This window comes from Chiloscyllium punctatum, chromosome 5 (assembly GCF_047496795.1).
Source record: "Chiloscyllium punctatum isolate Juve2018m chromosome 5, sChiPun1.3, whole genome shotgun sequence".
Lineage (NCBI taxonomy): Eukaryota > Metazoa > Chordata > Chondrichthyes > Orectolobiformes > Hemiscylliidae > Chiloscyllium > Chiloscyllium punctatum.
The window spans coordinates 88,096,833-88,114,200 of record NC_092743.1 but is presented as its reverse complement, the minus strand read 5'-3'; the positions used below and the strand labels follow the sequence as shown (position 1 = coordinate 88,114,200).

The following is a 17,368-nucleotide window of genomic DNA, read 5'->3' as shown; positions in this document are numbered from 1 at the left end:
GTGTGATCTTTGCAGTAGACTTCCCTTCACCATTGTTGACCATAATGCTCTGTAGTTCCCTTTCTGCAATTCACCATCTTTCTTTCTAGCTTTTAAGACACTCCTCACTCCTTATAATTTGTTGCTTATCTATCCTGACTTTTTTAAATGGCGTTTTGTATTAAGTGTTGCTTGATAATGGTCCTGTGAAAGGCGTTGGAATATTCTTTTGTTGAAGATATGCATGTTGTCCATTTGCCAGCAGTGTTGCTGAGTTACAGAGAAAATTGTTATCTTTCAGTTCCTTGAAACTATAGAGGAAGTAAAGTTCTATGGATATGTACTGTTTGAGGCCTGCACCTGTGATTATCCAGAACCCAATTCTCCTTCTGTTGTTCGTGTGGGCAATGATGAGATTAATTGCTGCATCCAATTACCAAGTAACCACATCAAGGAGGTTAGCTTCAAGGTTAATAGAATAAGATGCTGGAAAATCTGTCTGCAGGTTAGTAACTTTTTAAAATATTTTTAGCCAAATTTTTATCAAATATGTCAGGTCGATTTAGGTGGACGTAAAAGTATGTTTAAAATACCAGTGTGCCATCTGTCATAGAATCATACAGCATGGAAATAGACCCTTTGGTCCAACCAGTCTGCGCTGACCATGTTCCCAAACTAAACTAGTCCCGCTTGGCCCATATCCCTCCAAACCTTTCCGATTCATGAAGTTATCCAAATGTCTTTGAAAATGTAACTATGTCTGCATTCACTACTTCCACTGGCAGTCCATTCCACACCCAAACCACACTGTATTCAAAAAGGAAAATTGCTCCTTATGCCTTTTTAAAACATTCTCCTCTCACCCTAAAAATATACCCCTAGTTTTGAATTCCCCCATCCGAGGGACTTGATAAGGTTGCTGCATTTCTGGTGAAACGTATTGACCTTCTGTGAAACTTTGGACAAATATTTTCTCATTGTTTTATTTACATTTCTATTTTTGTTGCTGCTACATCCTATGAGGAAGAGGTGTTACTCCTACCTTTTCCAAAATATTTTGGAATAAACAACATTGAAGTGTCAAATAAACCATGTATGGCTGTCACTTGGTTAAGTCTATTCACTGATCGTGAGAAGGAGCATCTGTATTTAAGATTTATTTGACAGTTGGAAAATAAAACAGACCATTTCTTGCGAATTAGTTCTTTAAACAACTACCAACCCTTTGAGGCTTGAACAACCTTTTTAAGATATCAATATTTGGAAACTGTATAAACAATGAGCACTTACTTAGGGATAAAGTCACTTTAAATTACTTTAAGCTGGTGAAAGAAATTCAGCCTGGCAAAATATTTACTAATCTATTTTGATTCTTCTGGGAGTTGCCTACATGCATGTCCAAAAGGTATCTCATAATCTTCTGAACAAGGGAAGACAATCGAAAATGTTGAATGCAGAGAATTGGAAATAACTGAGGCTTATTGTTTGGTTAGAAAACACAGTATTGCATAAAATAACAGTTCTAAAAGGATTATTGTTGGAAACTGAATGGACTCCACCCAATAATAATATCATCACAGTTGTGGGTGGAGAATTGGAGAATCAAGCATGTGGTCCCAATGGAGAAGACATTTGAATCCTTGTAGTCTTTTTGACAAGTTAGGCAAAATTGCAAAACTTGTACATACTGGTATCATGCATTAAATTATATTTTCTACACCTCTTGTTAAGTCTCAATAATGGTTTATCTCCATCCTACAAATACATAGGTCCTTAGACTCAACATTAATTACAGTATCACTTAGGGTGTCATTTGGACATGGACTGCTTCAGTTTTTGAGGAGTCATGAATAGTACTAAACATTGTGCAGTCATCAGCGAAAACCCTTACTTCTGACCTTTAAAATGGAGGGAAGGTAATTGGTGAAACAGCTTAAGATAGTTTGGCCAGGGACATCCTTCCCTTCAGTTTTTGGAATTTTGCCTTTTAAGCAGCACTTTAAATGCTTACAGTACTCCTGCCCTGAATTGCTTTTTGTGCAGTCATGAAGTCAGACAATTTGCCATGTTTGTTATCAGAGCTGACAATGTGTTACTGGAAAAGCGCAGCAGGTCAGGCAGCATCCAAGGAGCAGGAGAATCAACGTTTCAGGCATGAGCCCTTCTTCAGGATTCCTGAAGAAGGGCTCATGCCTGAAACGCCGATTTCTCCTGCTCCTTGGATGCTGCCTGACCTGCTGCGCTTTTCCAGCAACACATTTTCAGCTCTGATCTCCAGCATCTGCAGTCCTCACTTTCTCCTCCATGGTGGTTAACAGTCAACATGTGGGGTGGGGTGTTGGGGGAGGGGGGAGGAGGAGGAGGAGGAGGAGAAGGAGGAGGAGGATAGTGAGGAAAGAGATCAATCTGAGACTGGTACAGCTGAGAACAGAAGAAAGTCAAACAGTCAGGGCAGGGCAGGCAGGGACAAGGTAGAACTAATGATATAAACTGCATTTATTTCAAAGCAAGGGGCCTAATGGGGAAGGCAAATGAACTCCGGGCATGATTAGAAACATGGGACTAGGATATCATAGCAATTACAGAAACATCGCTCAGGGATGGGCAGGACTGGCAGCTTAATATTCCAGGATACAAATGCTACAGGAATCATAGAAAGGAAGCCCAGAGAGGTGGGGGAGTGGTGTTTTTGATAAGGGATAGCATTACAGCTGTGCTGAGGAAGGATATTCTTGGGAATACATCCGGGGAAGTTATTTGGGTGGAACTGAGAAATAAAAAAGGGATGATCACCTTTTTGGGATTGTATTATAGACCCCCTAATAGTCAGAGGGCAATTGAGAAACAAATTTGTAAGGAGATCTCCGCTATATGTAAGAATAATAGGGTGGTTATGGTAGGGGATTTTAACTTAAACTGGGACTGCCATAGTGTGAAGGGTTTAGATGGAGACGAATTTAAATGTGTACAAGACAATTTTCTGATTCAATATGTGGATGTACCTACTAGAGAAGGTGCAAAACTTGACCTACTCTTGGGAAATAAGGCAGGGTAGATGACTGAGGTGTTAGTGGGGGAGCACTTTGGGACCAGCGACCATAATTCTGTTAGTTTTAAAATAATGATGGAAATGGATACACCAGATCTAAAAGTTGAAGTTCTAAACTGGAGAAAGGCTAATTTTGATGGTATTAGGCAAGAACTTTCAAAAGCTGATTGGGGCAGATATTTGCAGGTAAAGGGATGGCTGGAAAATGGGAAGTCTTCAGGAATGAGATAATGAGAATCCAGAGAAAGTATATTCCTGAAAGGAAAGGCTGGTAGGTATAGGGAATGCTGGATGACTAAAGGAATTGAGGGTTTGGTTAAGAAAAAGAAGGAAGCATATGTCAGATATAGACAAGATAGATAGAGTGAATCCTTCGAGGATAAAGGCAGTAGGAGTACACTTAAGATGGAAATCAGAAGGGCAAAACGGGGACATGAGATCACTTTGGCAAATAGAATTAAGGAGATTCCAAAGGTCTTTTACAAATACATTAAAGACAAAAGGGTCACTAGGGAGACAATAGGGCCCCTCAAAGATCAGTAAAGTGGCCTTTGTGTGGAGCCGCAGGAGATGGGGAGATACTAAACTAGTATTTTGCTTCAGTATTTACTGTGGAAAAGGATATAGAAGATGTAGAAAGTAGGGAAATAGATGGTGACACCTTGCAAAATGTCCATAGTACAGAGGAGGAAGTGCTGGATGTCTTGAAACGCATAAAGGTGGATAAATCCCCAGGACCTGATCAGGTGTACCCTAGAACTCTGTGGGAAGCTAGATAAGTGATTGCTGGGCCTCTTGCTGAGATATTATTTTCTAGATTAGATTAGATTACTTAGTGTGGAAACAGGCCCTTCGGCCCAACAAGTCCACACCGACCCGCCAAAGCGCACCCACCCAGACCCATTCCCCTACATTTGCCCCTGCACCTAACACTACGGGCAATTTAGCATAGCCAATTCCCCTAACCTGCACATTTTTGGACTGTGGGAGGAAACTGGAGCACCCAAAGGAAACCCACGCAGATACTGGGAGAATGTGCAAACTCCACACAGTCAATTGCCTGAGGCGAGAATTGAACCCAGGTCTCTGGCGCAATGAGGCAGCAGTGCTAACCACTGCCACTGATAGCCAACCTCCAGTCTTCCAGCACTTCACCTGTGACTAACATGGTGCCACTGTTTAAGGGTTGTAAGGACAATCCAGGGAACTATAGACCAGTGAACCTGACGTCGGTGGTGGGCAAGTTGTTGGAGGGAATCCTGAGGTACAGGATGCACGTGTATTTGGAAAGGCAAGGACTGATTAGGGATAGTCAACATGGCTTTGTGCATGGGAAATCATATCTCACAAACTTGATTTGAGTTTTTTGAAGAAGTAACAAAGAGGACTGAAGAGGGCAGAGCGGTAGATATGATCTGTGGACTTCACTAAGGTGTTTGACAAGGTTTCCCATGGGAGACTGATTAGCAAGGTTAGATCTTACTGAATACAGGGAGAACTAGCCATTTGGATATAGAACTGGCTCAAAGGTAGAAGACAGAGGGTGGTGGTGGAGGGTTGTTTTTCAGACTGGAGGCCTGTGACCAGTGGAGTGCCACAAGGATCAGTGCTGGGCCCTCTACTTTTTGTCATTTAAATAAATGATTTGGATGTGAGCATAAGAGGTACAGTTAGTAAGTTTGCAGATGACACCAAAATTGGAGGTGTAGTGGACAGCGAAGAGGGTTACCTCCGATTACAACAGGATTTTGAGCAGATGGGCCAATGGGCTGAAGTGGCAGATGGAGTTTAATTCAGATAAATGCGAGGTGCTGCATTTTGGGAAAGCAAATCTTAGCAGGACTTATACACTTAATAAGGACCTAGGGAGTGTTGCTGAACAAAAACCTTGGAGTGCAGGTTCATGGCTCCTTGAAAGTGGAGTTGCAGGTAGATACGATAGTGAAGAAGGTGTTTGGTATGCTTTCCTTTATTGGTCAGAGTATTGAGTAGAGGAGTTGGGAGGTCATGCTGCGGCTGTACAGGATATTGGTTAGGCCACTGTTGGATATTGCGTGCAATTCTGGTCTCCTTCCGATCAGAAAGATGTTGTGAAACTTGAAAGGGTTCAGAAAAGATTTACAAGGATATTGCCAGGGTTGGAGGATTTGAGCTATAGGGAGAGACTGAACACAGTGGGGCTGTTTTCCCTGGAGTGTCAGAGGTTGACGGGTGTCCTTATTGAGGTTTACAAAATCATGAGAGGCATGGATAGGGTAAATAGACAAAGTCTTTTCCCTGAGGTCAGGGAGTCCAGAACTAGAGGGCATATGTTTAGGGTGAGAGGGGAAAGATATAAAAGAGACCTAAGGGGCAACTTTTTCACAGAGGGTGGTGCCTGTATGGAAATGAGCTGCCAGAGGAAGTGGTGGAGGCTGGTACAATTGCAACATTTAAGAGGCATTTGAATGGGTAAATTAATAGGAAGGGTTTGGAAGGTTATGGGCCAGGTGCTGGTAGGTGGGACTAGATTGGGTTAGGATATTCGGTTGGCATGGACAGGTTAGACTGAAGGATTTGTTTCCATGCTGTATGTCTCTGACTCTAAAACTCTCAGATGACCACCAGAGATGTTGGCATATAAAGAAGTATTAGGCTCCTTGTGACAGTTCATAAAGGGTGTAATATCCATTTCAAGGTTCCTCTCAGAAATGTCACATGCTTCCTCTACCCTTTTCAGGTTCTTGCTTAGGGTTAGCCAGCATCCCTTTAAAATGGCAAGTTCTTCAGTTACGAAACATAGAGACAGTAATGGCAGGGGTTCCACTTTGACCCTGTTGCTTTCCTGATTGGAAGCAGAACATGGTTGTATTTCATACTATCATGTACCATTTCTTTAAAAAGAGAACTTCAATAATGCCTTTTTTTTTTTTACACCATTTTTCTCAGATTATAAGCATGATCTATATAATTGCAACTCAATTATGTCAAATCCCTCTCCTCCCCTATCCTTTTATTTTTCATTTAAATTTCCATCTAACCAACCTATGCTCCAAACTCTCTTATCCCAATATCCACTATTACCAAAGACTTTTTTTATCCCTTTTTGAATCTTCCACAACCTCCCCATAGCTAGCTGCATCCCAGTGTCCTCTCCATTATTAATTATTTCAAATTCTCCCAATCAGCAGCCCAGTTCTCCTGAATTGTTTACTGTCTACTATTACTTATGCACTCATTAATCTACTGTTTTGTCCTTTACTCTAACCTTATTACTGACACCCTCTTCCAAATTCCAAAGACTTACCTTTCCAGGTTATTGCCACTTTTCCCAAACTCTGCACTTACTTAAGAATTCAGAGCGGGAGTAAGCAATTCAGTCTCCTGAGCCTGTTCTGTCACTTAATACGATCTAATCTTGGCCTTAACTTCTCTTCCCTGCCCACTCCTCACAACCCTTAGATTTTTAATTAGAAATAGGTCAATGTCCTCATTAAACTTATTCAGGGTCCCGGAATCTCCCTCGCTCTGGAGTAGTGAATTCCACTGATACACAATCCTTAGGGAAAAGTAATTTCTCCTCCCCTTCGTTTTAGGCTAAGGGGTTTAAAACAATTACCTCTCTTTCTAGACTGCCCCACAAAGGGAAATCACCTTCTACATCTACTTTGTCAATCCCCTTTAACATCTTAAATACCACAATTTGATTTCCCTTAATTTTTCTGAACTCGAGCGAGCATAAGCTTAAACTGCTCAAAATCTCCTTAAAACGAGCCTTTCATGTCTGGAATTTTAATCTAATGAACCTTTTTTACTGAACCGCTTCCACTGTAATTACACTCTTATTACTCTTCAGCGCTTCTCACTGCCCCCAAACTAATTATGATTTGGAGATGCCGGTGTTGTATTGGGGTGTACAAAGTTAAAAATCACAACACCAGGTTATAGTCCAACAGGTTTAATTGGAAGCACACTAGCTTTTGGAGTGCCGCTCCTCCTTCAGGTGATCCGAAGGATCGGTGCTCTGAAAGCTAGGGTGCTTCTAATTAAACCTGTTGGACTATAACCTGGTGTTGTGTGATTTTTAACTTTGCCCAACTAATTAACTATTGAGATTCAGTGCAAATCCTTCCAACCAACTCCAGCAGCTGATAAACAATTAGGGAATTAGCCCTTTAGGGAACATCTCCAGGACACCCGCACCAATCGATCCCACCGTGGCCGAACATTTCAACTCCCCCTCTCATTCTGCTGAGGACATGCAGGTCCTGGGCCTCCTCCACTGCCACTCCCTCACCACCTGGCGCCTGGAGGAAGAATGCCTCATCTTCTGCCTCTAAACGCTTCAACCCCAGAGCATCAATGTGGACTTCACCAGTTTCCTCATTTTCCCCTCCCACCACCTTACCCCAGTTCCAACATGCCAGCTCAGCACCATCCTCATAACCTGTCTTACCTGCCAATCATCCTTTCCCACCTATCCGCTCCACCCTCCTCTCCAACCTATCGCCTTCATCCCCACCTCTATCCACCTATTGCATTCTTAGCTACCTTCTCCCAGCCCCAGCACCTCCCATTTTTCTCTCCACCCCGGAGGCTCCCTGCCTCATTCCTGATGAAGGGCTTTTACCCAAAATGTCAATTTTCCTGCTCCTCAGATGCTGCCTGACCTGCTGTATTTTTCCAACAGCACTCTAATCTTGACTGCTGATTAAACCATGTCCTTTCTTCACCATGAATGCTACAACCAATCCAATTCATTACTTGGAAACCAAAAGCATATCTTCTCATTGCACATGGGCAATGCTTCCTGATTTTGTTCTGGTGGATGTGGTTTGTCCAGAAAGCTGTTACATTACATATTACTGTATTTGTGAAGGCTTAAATCTCTAATGGTGCTTTCTTAAATTATGGAAAAGTAGATGCTTCAATATTAGAATTTGGTTTATTGTCACATGCACTCAAGTACAGGGATACATGAGTACAACAAAAAGCATACAAAGAAGCCATTTCCAAAGCCACCTTAGGTACAAGGCTAGGAGTTCACACCAGGCCACCTTGTGTTTTTGTGTTAATTTTGAATAAAAGAGCAGCTGCCTGTAACAAGGATGGGTGAGAAACAAAGGACCTTAACTTTCAGAATTGTCTTTAATTATAATCAAAATCCAATGAAATGATTAGGGTTTTGCTTTCAGTGTCAAGAACATTACAATTAAATCTAGGGAATTCAGCTCTTAATGATCAACTCTTGATTTGATTTTTCATGTGTTTACTGTTGTCTGATTTTAACACCATGCAAATGATTTCCAGTTTTTATTTTTCTTTCATAGATAACAGAAGAAACAGAACTGAAACCGAAACTGAGTTTTGAATACCAAGATAGTCAAGATTTCAGGCAATGGATTACAATTTACACTTACCAGGTTGGTTCAGTGCTGGTGCTGTAACAGTATAGTGGATTTTAGTCAGACTGAGCTATATTTTGATGTTTCTCTAGCGTGTTTGTTAACCGTGTTTTAGTCTATTAAACATTAATACAAATCTTGAGGCAACAATTTGCGTGCAAGCTTTCTGAAGCTTGTGCTTGTTGGAATTGAGGATGTTTCTCCTTTTTCATTGATAAACTACTATATAATATTAACATGTATGAGCATAAGATATTTTAATGAAGTTTATAAGTACACTTTCTATTCTATCAATGTCTTTCAGTTTCATGCAGGAACTTTGAAGCAATGCTATGATCATCACCATGGTCAATTATTAAATAAACAATTTTATTATTGCTGTAAAAGCTGGGATCTTTGATTTCTGGCTTTTTAATGATGGATTGGAAAAGCCTTTCTTAATTCATGGGACATGATTTTGTTGGCAATGCCACCAGGTGTTGCTCATCCCTAACTGAATTTGAGGTAGTGGTGAGCTGCCATCAGGAAACTCTGCAGTCCATCTTGGGGTGATGCCCTGAGCAGTACTAATAGGCAGTTCCAAGCTTTTGACCCAACATCGTAGTGGCACTGTCATATTTCTCTGTTTTAGTGTACCTGTGTCACTCAATACTAGGATTTGAAAAACCTATGTTAAATCGCTGACTAAGCATGGACAGTGGGGCCATGTAGTCAACAGAGATCCTTTTTTTTTATTTCAAAAATATACTTTATTCATAAATGATTTGATGGTCTGTACATTGGATCATGCCATACATATGTCCATATTTACAAACACAGATTCGACTTTATTCTTGTCCTTTACAATCCTGTGCATTTTTTCAATCTTGTATATATACATATATTTGGCTGAGGCATCAGCAGAGCCCAAAAAAACGTCTGTATGGGCCCCCTGTTCTTCTTTCGGCAGGCCGATCTTACACGGTGGTCTTTCCCCACCGCGCCTTGGCGGCAGCTGCCCCAAGCTTCAGCGCGTCCCTCAACACGTAGTCTTGGACCTTGGAATGTGCCAGTCTGCAACACTCGGTCGGGGTCAACTCCTTCAGCTGGAAGATCAACAGGTTTCGGACCGCCCAGAGAGCGTCCTTCACCGAGTTGATGATCCTCCAGGCGCAGTTAATGTTCGTCTCGGTGTGAGTCCCGGGGAACAGGCCGTAGAGCACGGAGTCCCGCGTCACGGCGCTGCTCGGGACGAACCTCGACAAGCACCACTGCATTCCTCTCCAGACTTCCTCTGCATAGGCACATTCCAGAAGGAGGTGTGTGACAGTCTCGTCCCCCCCGCAGCCACTTCGAGGGCAGCGTGCGGTGCGGCAGAGAGTCCGGGCGTGCATAAAGGATCTCACAGGCAGAGCCCTTCTCACCACCAGCCAAGCCACGTCTTGGTGCTTGTTGGAAAGTTCTGGCGATGAGGCATTCTGCCAAATGGCTTTGACAGTCTGCTCAGGGAACCGCTCGACAGGATCCGCCCTCTCCTTTTCCCGAAGGGTCTCAAGGACGCTACGTGCTGACCACTTCCTGATGGACTTGTGGTCAAAGGTGTTTTTCCTCATAAATTTCTCCACGAAGGACAGGTGATACGGAACGGTCCAACTACTCGGAGCGTTCCGCGGCAGTGAGGCCAGGCCCATCCTTCGCAACACCGGGGACAGGTAGAACCTCAGTACGTAGTGACACTTGGTGTTTGCGTACCGGGGATCCACGCACAGCTTGATGCAGCCACACACAAAGGTGGCCATCAGGGTGAGGGTGGCATTGGGCGTGTTTTTTCCCCCATTGCATCGGTCTTTGTACATAGAGTCTCTTCGGACCCGGTCCATCTTTGATCTCCAAATGAATTGGAAGATGGCCCGGGTGACTGCGGCGGCACAGGTCCTGGGGATAGGCCAGACCTGTGCCACATATAGCAATACTGAGAGTACCTCACACCTGATGACCAGGTTTTTTCCCGCGATGGAGAGCGACCGTTGCCCCCATCTGCCTAGTTTCTGTCTCATCTTCCTGATCCGCTCCTCCCAGGTCTTGGCGCACGCCCCAGCCCCCCCGAACCAAATACCCAGCACCTTCAGGTGGTCAGTCCTGACGGTGAAGGGGATAGAGGATTGGTCGGCCCAGTTCCCGAAGAGCATGGCCTCGCTCTTGCCTCGGTTTACCTTGGCCCCCGAGGCCCGTTCGAACTGGTCGCAGATGCACACGAGTCTGTGCACGGACAGCGGATCCGAGCAGAAAACAGCGACGTCATCCATGTACAGGGAGGCCTTAACCTGCAGGCCCCGGCTGCCAGGAATAGTCACCCCTCTCAGGCTCGCATCCTTCCTGATGGATTCGGCAAATGGCTCTATGCAACACACAAACAAGGCGGGTGAGAGGGGGCATCCCTGCCTGACTCCAGATCTTACAGGGAAGCTATCTGATTCCCACCCATTGATTGAGACTGCACTGACAATGTTGGTGTAGAGCAGTCTGATCCAATTTCCGATTCCCTCCCCAAAGCCCATTTTGGAGAGGACATCCCTCATATATGTATGCGATATCCTGTCAAAGGCTTTCTCCTGGTCAAGGCTGATGAGGCAGGTGTCCACCCCCCTGTCCTGCACGTAGGCGATCGTATCCCTGAGGAGTGCGAGACTCTGAGATCTTCCTGCCCGGTACAGCACAGGTTTGGTCCGGGTGGATCACCGATCCCAGAGCAGACCTGACCCGGTTGGCGATGACCTTTGACAGGATTTTGTAGTCTGCATTTAACAGTGAGATCGGTCTCCAATTTCTAATTTCCTCCCTCTCCCCCTTCCGCTTGTAGACGAGGGTGATGATGCCTTTCCTCATGGATTCACTCATGGTACCTGCCCGGAGCATACTGACATACACCTCCAGCAGGTCCTGGCCGATCAAGTCCCAAAGAGCGGAATAAACCTCGACCGGTAAGCCGTCGCTTCCGGGAGTTTTATTCTTTTCGAAGGACTCGAGGGCCTTGGTCAGTTCATCCAGAGATAGCGGCTGGTCCAGCCTCTCTCGTGTTCCGTCATCTAGGACCTCCGTGATAGAGGACAGGAACGACTGGGAGGCCGCGCTGTCGGTCGGCTTCGAGTCATACAGGCTGGCGTAGAAGGATTTGCTGATCCTCATGACGTCAGCCTGAGATGACGTTACCGAGCCATCTTCTTTCTTCAGGCTGCTGAGCACGGAGCTCTCTTTGTGCACCTTCTGGAAGAAGAAACGTGAGCACGTCTCGTCCTGCTCCACCGAGCGGACCCTGGACCGGAAGATTATCCTGGAGGCCTCCGAGGCAAAGAGCGAGGCTTGCTGGCCCTTCACCTCCTTGAGGTCCTCCGTGACATCCACCCCCATCGTCTGCAGCAGGAGCTGCATACTTTCCTGGAGCTGGGACAGTTTTCCCCGCCTCTCTCTCGCCTCCTGGACACCTTTGAGGATAAAGAACCTCTTGATGTTCCCTTTTACCGTTTCCCACCAGTTCGCTGGAGACTCAAAGAGGGGCTTCACGGTTCTCCAACCTGCGTAATCCCTCTTGAGCTCTTCGATGTTTCCCGGGGTCAACAGCTTAGTGTTCAGTTTCCACGTTCCCTTGCCCGCCCGCTGTTCGTCCTGTAGGTGACAGTCGGCCAGCAGGAGGCAGTGGTCAGAGAAGAACACCGGCTTGACGTCGGTGGATCTGACCGAGAGCGTTCGGGACACAAACAGGTAATCTATCCTTGAGCGGATAGACCCGTCTGCCCGTGACCAGGTGTATCTACGCTGCGCTCCATCTGCAGGGGCGCTGAAGACGTCGTGCAGCTTGGCGTCTTTGACCGTTTCCATCAGGGCCCTGGACGTAGCGTCCGGTTTACTGTCCCCCCCGCCGGATCGTCCATCAGCATCAATGATGCAGTTGAAGTCTCCGGCCACAATGACCGGCCTGGACGTAGCCAGCAGCAGTGGAAGCTGTTGCAGGACGGCCAACCGTTCACTCTTACCCACTGGGGCGTACACGTTGATTAGTCTCACGGGAGCGTTTCTGTATTTGACGTCCACGACGAGGAGGCGCCCGCCCACCACCTCCTTAACCTCGGAGATGGTGAAGTTGCCTCCCCGCAACAGGATACCCAGGCCGGAGGCGCGGCTATCGTTGCCCCCCGACCACACTGACGGCCCGTGGGCCCACAAGCTCGACCATCTCCTGTAACTGCTGAGGTGCGGTATCCCGCACTCCTGCAGAAACAGGACATCGGCTTTGACGTTGGCCAGGAAGGCCAGCGTTGAAACACATCGCGTAGCCGCTTTAATGCTACGCACATTTATGCTGGCAATTTTAAACCCCATTTTAACAGTTTGCGGGGTTACCAGTGTCCATTTTCTTCTGGTCTTGCTCCAGCGGGGTAGCTGCGTGCATCCCCGTGGTGACAGCAAACTGCTGGACCTTCCCAGGGCTGAGGTAGTTGTCCGGCTCCACGCTGGAGTCATTTCCCCGCTCTGGTGTCATCGTGTCAGACCCAGGGTCCGCATCGCCCCGTTCTCCATCTGACATCAGGGCTGTCACTGGGACGCTGCTCCCAGTTCCCTGGAGCTGTGGGCCGGTGGGTACCCCTTGGTTCTCACCGGGTCGGGGGAGGCCTTCACCCATCCCCTCAGAGGGATCGTCTTTTCCTTCTTGGGCGGTGTTGCCCTCCTTTCTCCCCACGGCGCTCTGCCTCTTCCTCCGGAGGCGACCCTTCTTGCGCCCGTCCTCACCCTCGGAGGAGCTGCCTGTATCCTCCTCTTGGAGGTGTCTCTTCCCCCTTCGCTTGGTGGCTTTGGGGCCCTCGAGAGGTTTCCTTTTCCTGTTTTTAACGATAATCCACTGCTCTGCCTCCTTTGATCCCTCCTCTTCCATTTCCTCCGTCTGTCTTGCAGGAGCTTGGGTCGGCTGCTGCATCTCCCCGCTGTCTGCTGCCTGCTCCTCTACAACTTTCCCTTCCTTCTGGGTGCCTCCAGGCACCGTTCCTTTGCTGATTCGCGGTACCTCGTTAGACTTTGTCGGTCCGCGGCTCGTGTTGCCACCTCCGGCCATCTGTGCGTAGGTGGCGGCTCCTCGTCTTGGGCAGGCCTTGTACATGTGGCCCGCCTCCCCGCACAGGTTGCAGCTCTTTTCCTCCCGACAGTCCTTTGTCAAGTGACCCTCCTGTTTGCAGTTCCTGCAGATGGTCACTTTGCAATCCACCGCCACGTGTCCCGACTTCCCGCAGGTTTGGCACACTTTGGGCTGCCCTGCATATGTCAGGTAGCCTCTGCTCCCTCCGATTGCGAAGCTCGAGGGTGGGTGGAGGATGTTCCCACTGTCATCGGCCCTCAGAGTTACCTTGACCTGCCTCTTACTGGTCCAGATCCCAAAGGGGTCGATCACATCGGTGGCTTCTCCCTCGACTTGGACGTACCTTCCCAGGAAGGTCAGGACATCAGCCGCTGGAACGTAGGGGTTGTACATATGGATTGTAACAACCCGGTTCCTCTGTGCAGGAAGCACACACAATGGCGTCGCCGACAAGATGGAGAACAGCGGCTCCCCTTCCTTCTCCTTGAAGACCTTCAGGAGCTGTTCGCACTGCTTCACGCTTCTGAAGGTCACATCGAAGTAGCCTGCCCCAGGGAAATCCTGCAGGCAGTACACGTCTGCGGCTGCAAGGCCGCAACACTCCAGCAGAACTTTCTTCACAAACACCGTCCGATCCACCGGTGTGTGCTCCTCCACCTTCTTCACAGTCACCCTGACTGTGTTCCGAATGCCCTGGCCCGGGCGGCGAGTGGCTGCTGAGGCCATAGCTCAGAGGTTGGCTGGTCCCTGAATTGGCGTTAGGCCGAAGCCAGCATGAAGATCCACCAAGAGCAGGTCAGCACAACCAAACAATCCTCCAACGTCCAATCACGATCCAGCGATGGTCTCCAGCAGCTCCGACAACTCGCAACACGACCCCCGCAGTTTTTCCCCCGCCAGCACGCTTCTGCTGCGTCGAACCTCCAACACTCGAGCAGAATCTCTTCCTCTGGTCCTCAGGAACGACACATATTCCGAGCCAAAAGGCCGAGAAGCGAGTCAACAGAGATCCTGTCCTACTGCATTTGTAGTATGTAGCAGTTTCCAAGGAATATGAGTGAGATTCTTGCAACCCTTTCAGCAATGAAACACCTTGCAGTTGTTGTGTTTTCTTTAAACTCTTAGTCTGTACTCTGCTCAAAAACATGTGTTGGTTTGGGCCACTTTGGTAACTACCATATGGAATGAATACTCCTCACATAGGATCTTAATTAGGATCTTGGCTCAAGTTTCTTTCAAGACCAGTATAGTTGAAGGAGGTCATTTGTCCTATCAGGTTCATCCTTCATTCTATTGGGTTTTTCTCCTTTTGAGGGGCTAGTTTAGCTGGAGTTGATTTGATCATTAGGAGGACAATGATAAACCATGTCTAAGGAACTCTGCTCCTGTATTGTTCAACAAACAACCACAGTGTTGATTAAATAAAAACTGCCAGCAATAATGATTCAAAATGAAAATGTCAACAAATAATAGAGTGGAAGCTTTTCTTCAATAGAAGAAAGAGAAAATGAAAATAGGATTGGAAATTTCAATCATTTTGTGAAATCTGCATTAGATGCCATTAATTTTTCTTTAGTGTTACCCTTTACTTTCATTAAATTGGTAAAAATTACTTCTTCCTTGTGAATTCCTCTACCCTCTGTTCCCTTTTGAAATTAAGTTTACCAAAAATTGTTTTCTCCACAAATGCCTAAACATTTTCCCATTTTTAGTCATGTATCACAAATTTGCCACGTACTTTCAGATTATCACTATAACTATTCCCCTCCTTTCTTGTCTAACTTTTATTTCCAAACATAGGACATTCTAAGTTATAAATTTCTGTGTGGTTCCCATCTGCTATAATCCCGTTTAGTTAGTGATAAAAATATTAAGAAAACTATATTTTTGAATTTGAAGCAGCTATTTCCTGTTCCATAAACTCCATTTATAATTAATCTATAGAATGTGCAGTGAGATTAAAAGCAGCATTGGACAAGGTTGGAGGGGATGGGAGGAGGTGGGTTGGGTGTGTTGTAGTGAGGTTCAAATAAAATTGCCCCACCATTTAGATGTTCACCACTTGACTGCTAGGAGTACAAAAACAGGACAAGGTAATTTAAGCCCCTTGAGCCTGTTGAGCAAAAAAGCTACCAAAGCTGTTAATTTTATGGACATGGCTTCTTTATTGTCCCTTTTTGTCAGACAAGGCACACCACTTTTAGCAATGAGCTTGAAGTGGGCAACATATTCCTCAGCTCCATAAATGGCAATTTGAGGTTGACCTTAGATGGACAAACGAAGAGCATGAAAAACATCTGAACCTCTTCCTACCAATATATAGGAGGCACTTGGCCTTTGTTTTTACTTTTATGTTAGCACATGTCCAAACTCAATGTTTACAACTACATTGTATTTTTAACCCACTAATGACCACCCTGCCACTCAATACTGCAGTGCTTTGGATCTCTCGCTTGTATTTCTTGCAGCTCTGCTTCTGAACAAAATTACTTTTTGCATTTAGTGGAGTGGAGCTCCCTAAGCATTGAACCACCAATCCTCAAGGTTGATGAGCAAGAATAATTTGATGCTCCTAATCCATTTGACTTAGTTCCCACTCTGAGGTGTGTCAGGTAAAGAGATATTGTGTAAAGTTGGATGATTGGAAGATGCAGTGTGAAAGGAGAGAGAACAAGGTAATTGGGAATTTAGTTGGGAATGAGTTCAACTGTCCATGTTTTGCAATTAGCAAATCGATAAATAACAAATAATGGTTCCATCGACCTAGCAGTGTATGTACTGAAATGTGAACCAATAATTGTTTCTGGTATAACTATTGATAAACTTTTGCAGGCCTTTCTACTTAGTAGATGCATACAAGAAATTGTAAAAGAGAAACTGAAGATATCTGCAGGATATACAGAAATGGTAAGTATTAAAGAATGTGCCTAATTCTGTCACAGCATGTTAGCGTTGTGAGTCTTTATTAACACACATATCAGCCCTACGTTCAGACATTGAAGAGAGATACTAAAAATTGCAAATCTCCAGAACCTACCAGTTGATTTGCACCACTTTTTGTTCTACACAAACAATACCTCCCTTTAGCCTTTTCGTTTTTAAAAATGATGAATTTGCACAAGCCTAACACAAGATCAAACCTACCACAAGTGCTATTAAACACTAACAATGAACATACAATTGTGTTCATTGTTAATGCAATTCCAGAATGGGAACAATTTAAGTATTTGGTTGCATGTTGTAAATTAAGAAATGTTCAAAGTGTCAAAGTTTTACATTTGTGTTTTTTATTCATTTTGTCTCTCTCCATCTTTTTCCAATCACTCTTTCCCTTTCTATTTCTTTCTGAATCTAATTAATTCTCTTTCCTTGTTGCTCTTTCTCTGTTTCTTGCTTATCAATTAGAGAGAGAGAGAGAGAGAGACTGCTTTCCCATTGTTCACAAAAGTCATAACTTTCCTATTGCCCTGGCTGTAGCTTGCAATACCTGCAATGCTAGGGGCTTCAGCAATACTCAGGCTAGTGTCACAGAAGGCAGATAGTCAATACTGAATTTACAAAACTTCCTGTTAATCAGGAACTTTGTCAACTGTGTTGATACAGAACTATGTTTCTTTCACACCACTAGTTTGGTAAAACTTTAAATACTGTATGCTACAAATGTAAAATCTGTAAATTGTCATGGCTTGGAGTTTTGTCCATACTTGGATCAAGATTCCCCCAAATCTGGCATAAGAACATCACATTACTTATTTTTTCTGTTTAAATGAGTTATGCACTTAACCATGTGAAGTCTGAGTTTTTAATATATCTGTCGAATGACTCTCCATCCTTGATCTTTTGAGTATTTTG

The 17,368-nt window shown here is 45.2% G+C and overlaps 1 protein-coding gene across 1 annotated transcript in view; it reads left to right on the top strand.

Moving 5' to 3' along the window:
- The window catches only part of LOC140476750 (sorting nexin-31-like), a 123,473-nt gene that overhangs the window by 92,509 nt on the left and 13,596 nt on the right, over window positions 1-17,368 (top strand). Inside the window, exons 10-12 of the mRNA XM_072569563.1 lie at window positions 281-484; window positions 8,338-8,430; window positions 16,349-16,423. Coding sequence (XP_072425664.1) covers window positions 281-484; window positions 8,338-8,430; window positions 16,349-16,423 — 372 coding nt within the window. The remainder of the gene's footprint in view (window positions 1-280; window positions 485-8,337; window positions 8,431-16,348; window positions 16,424-17,368) is intronic.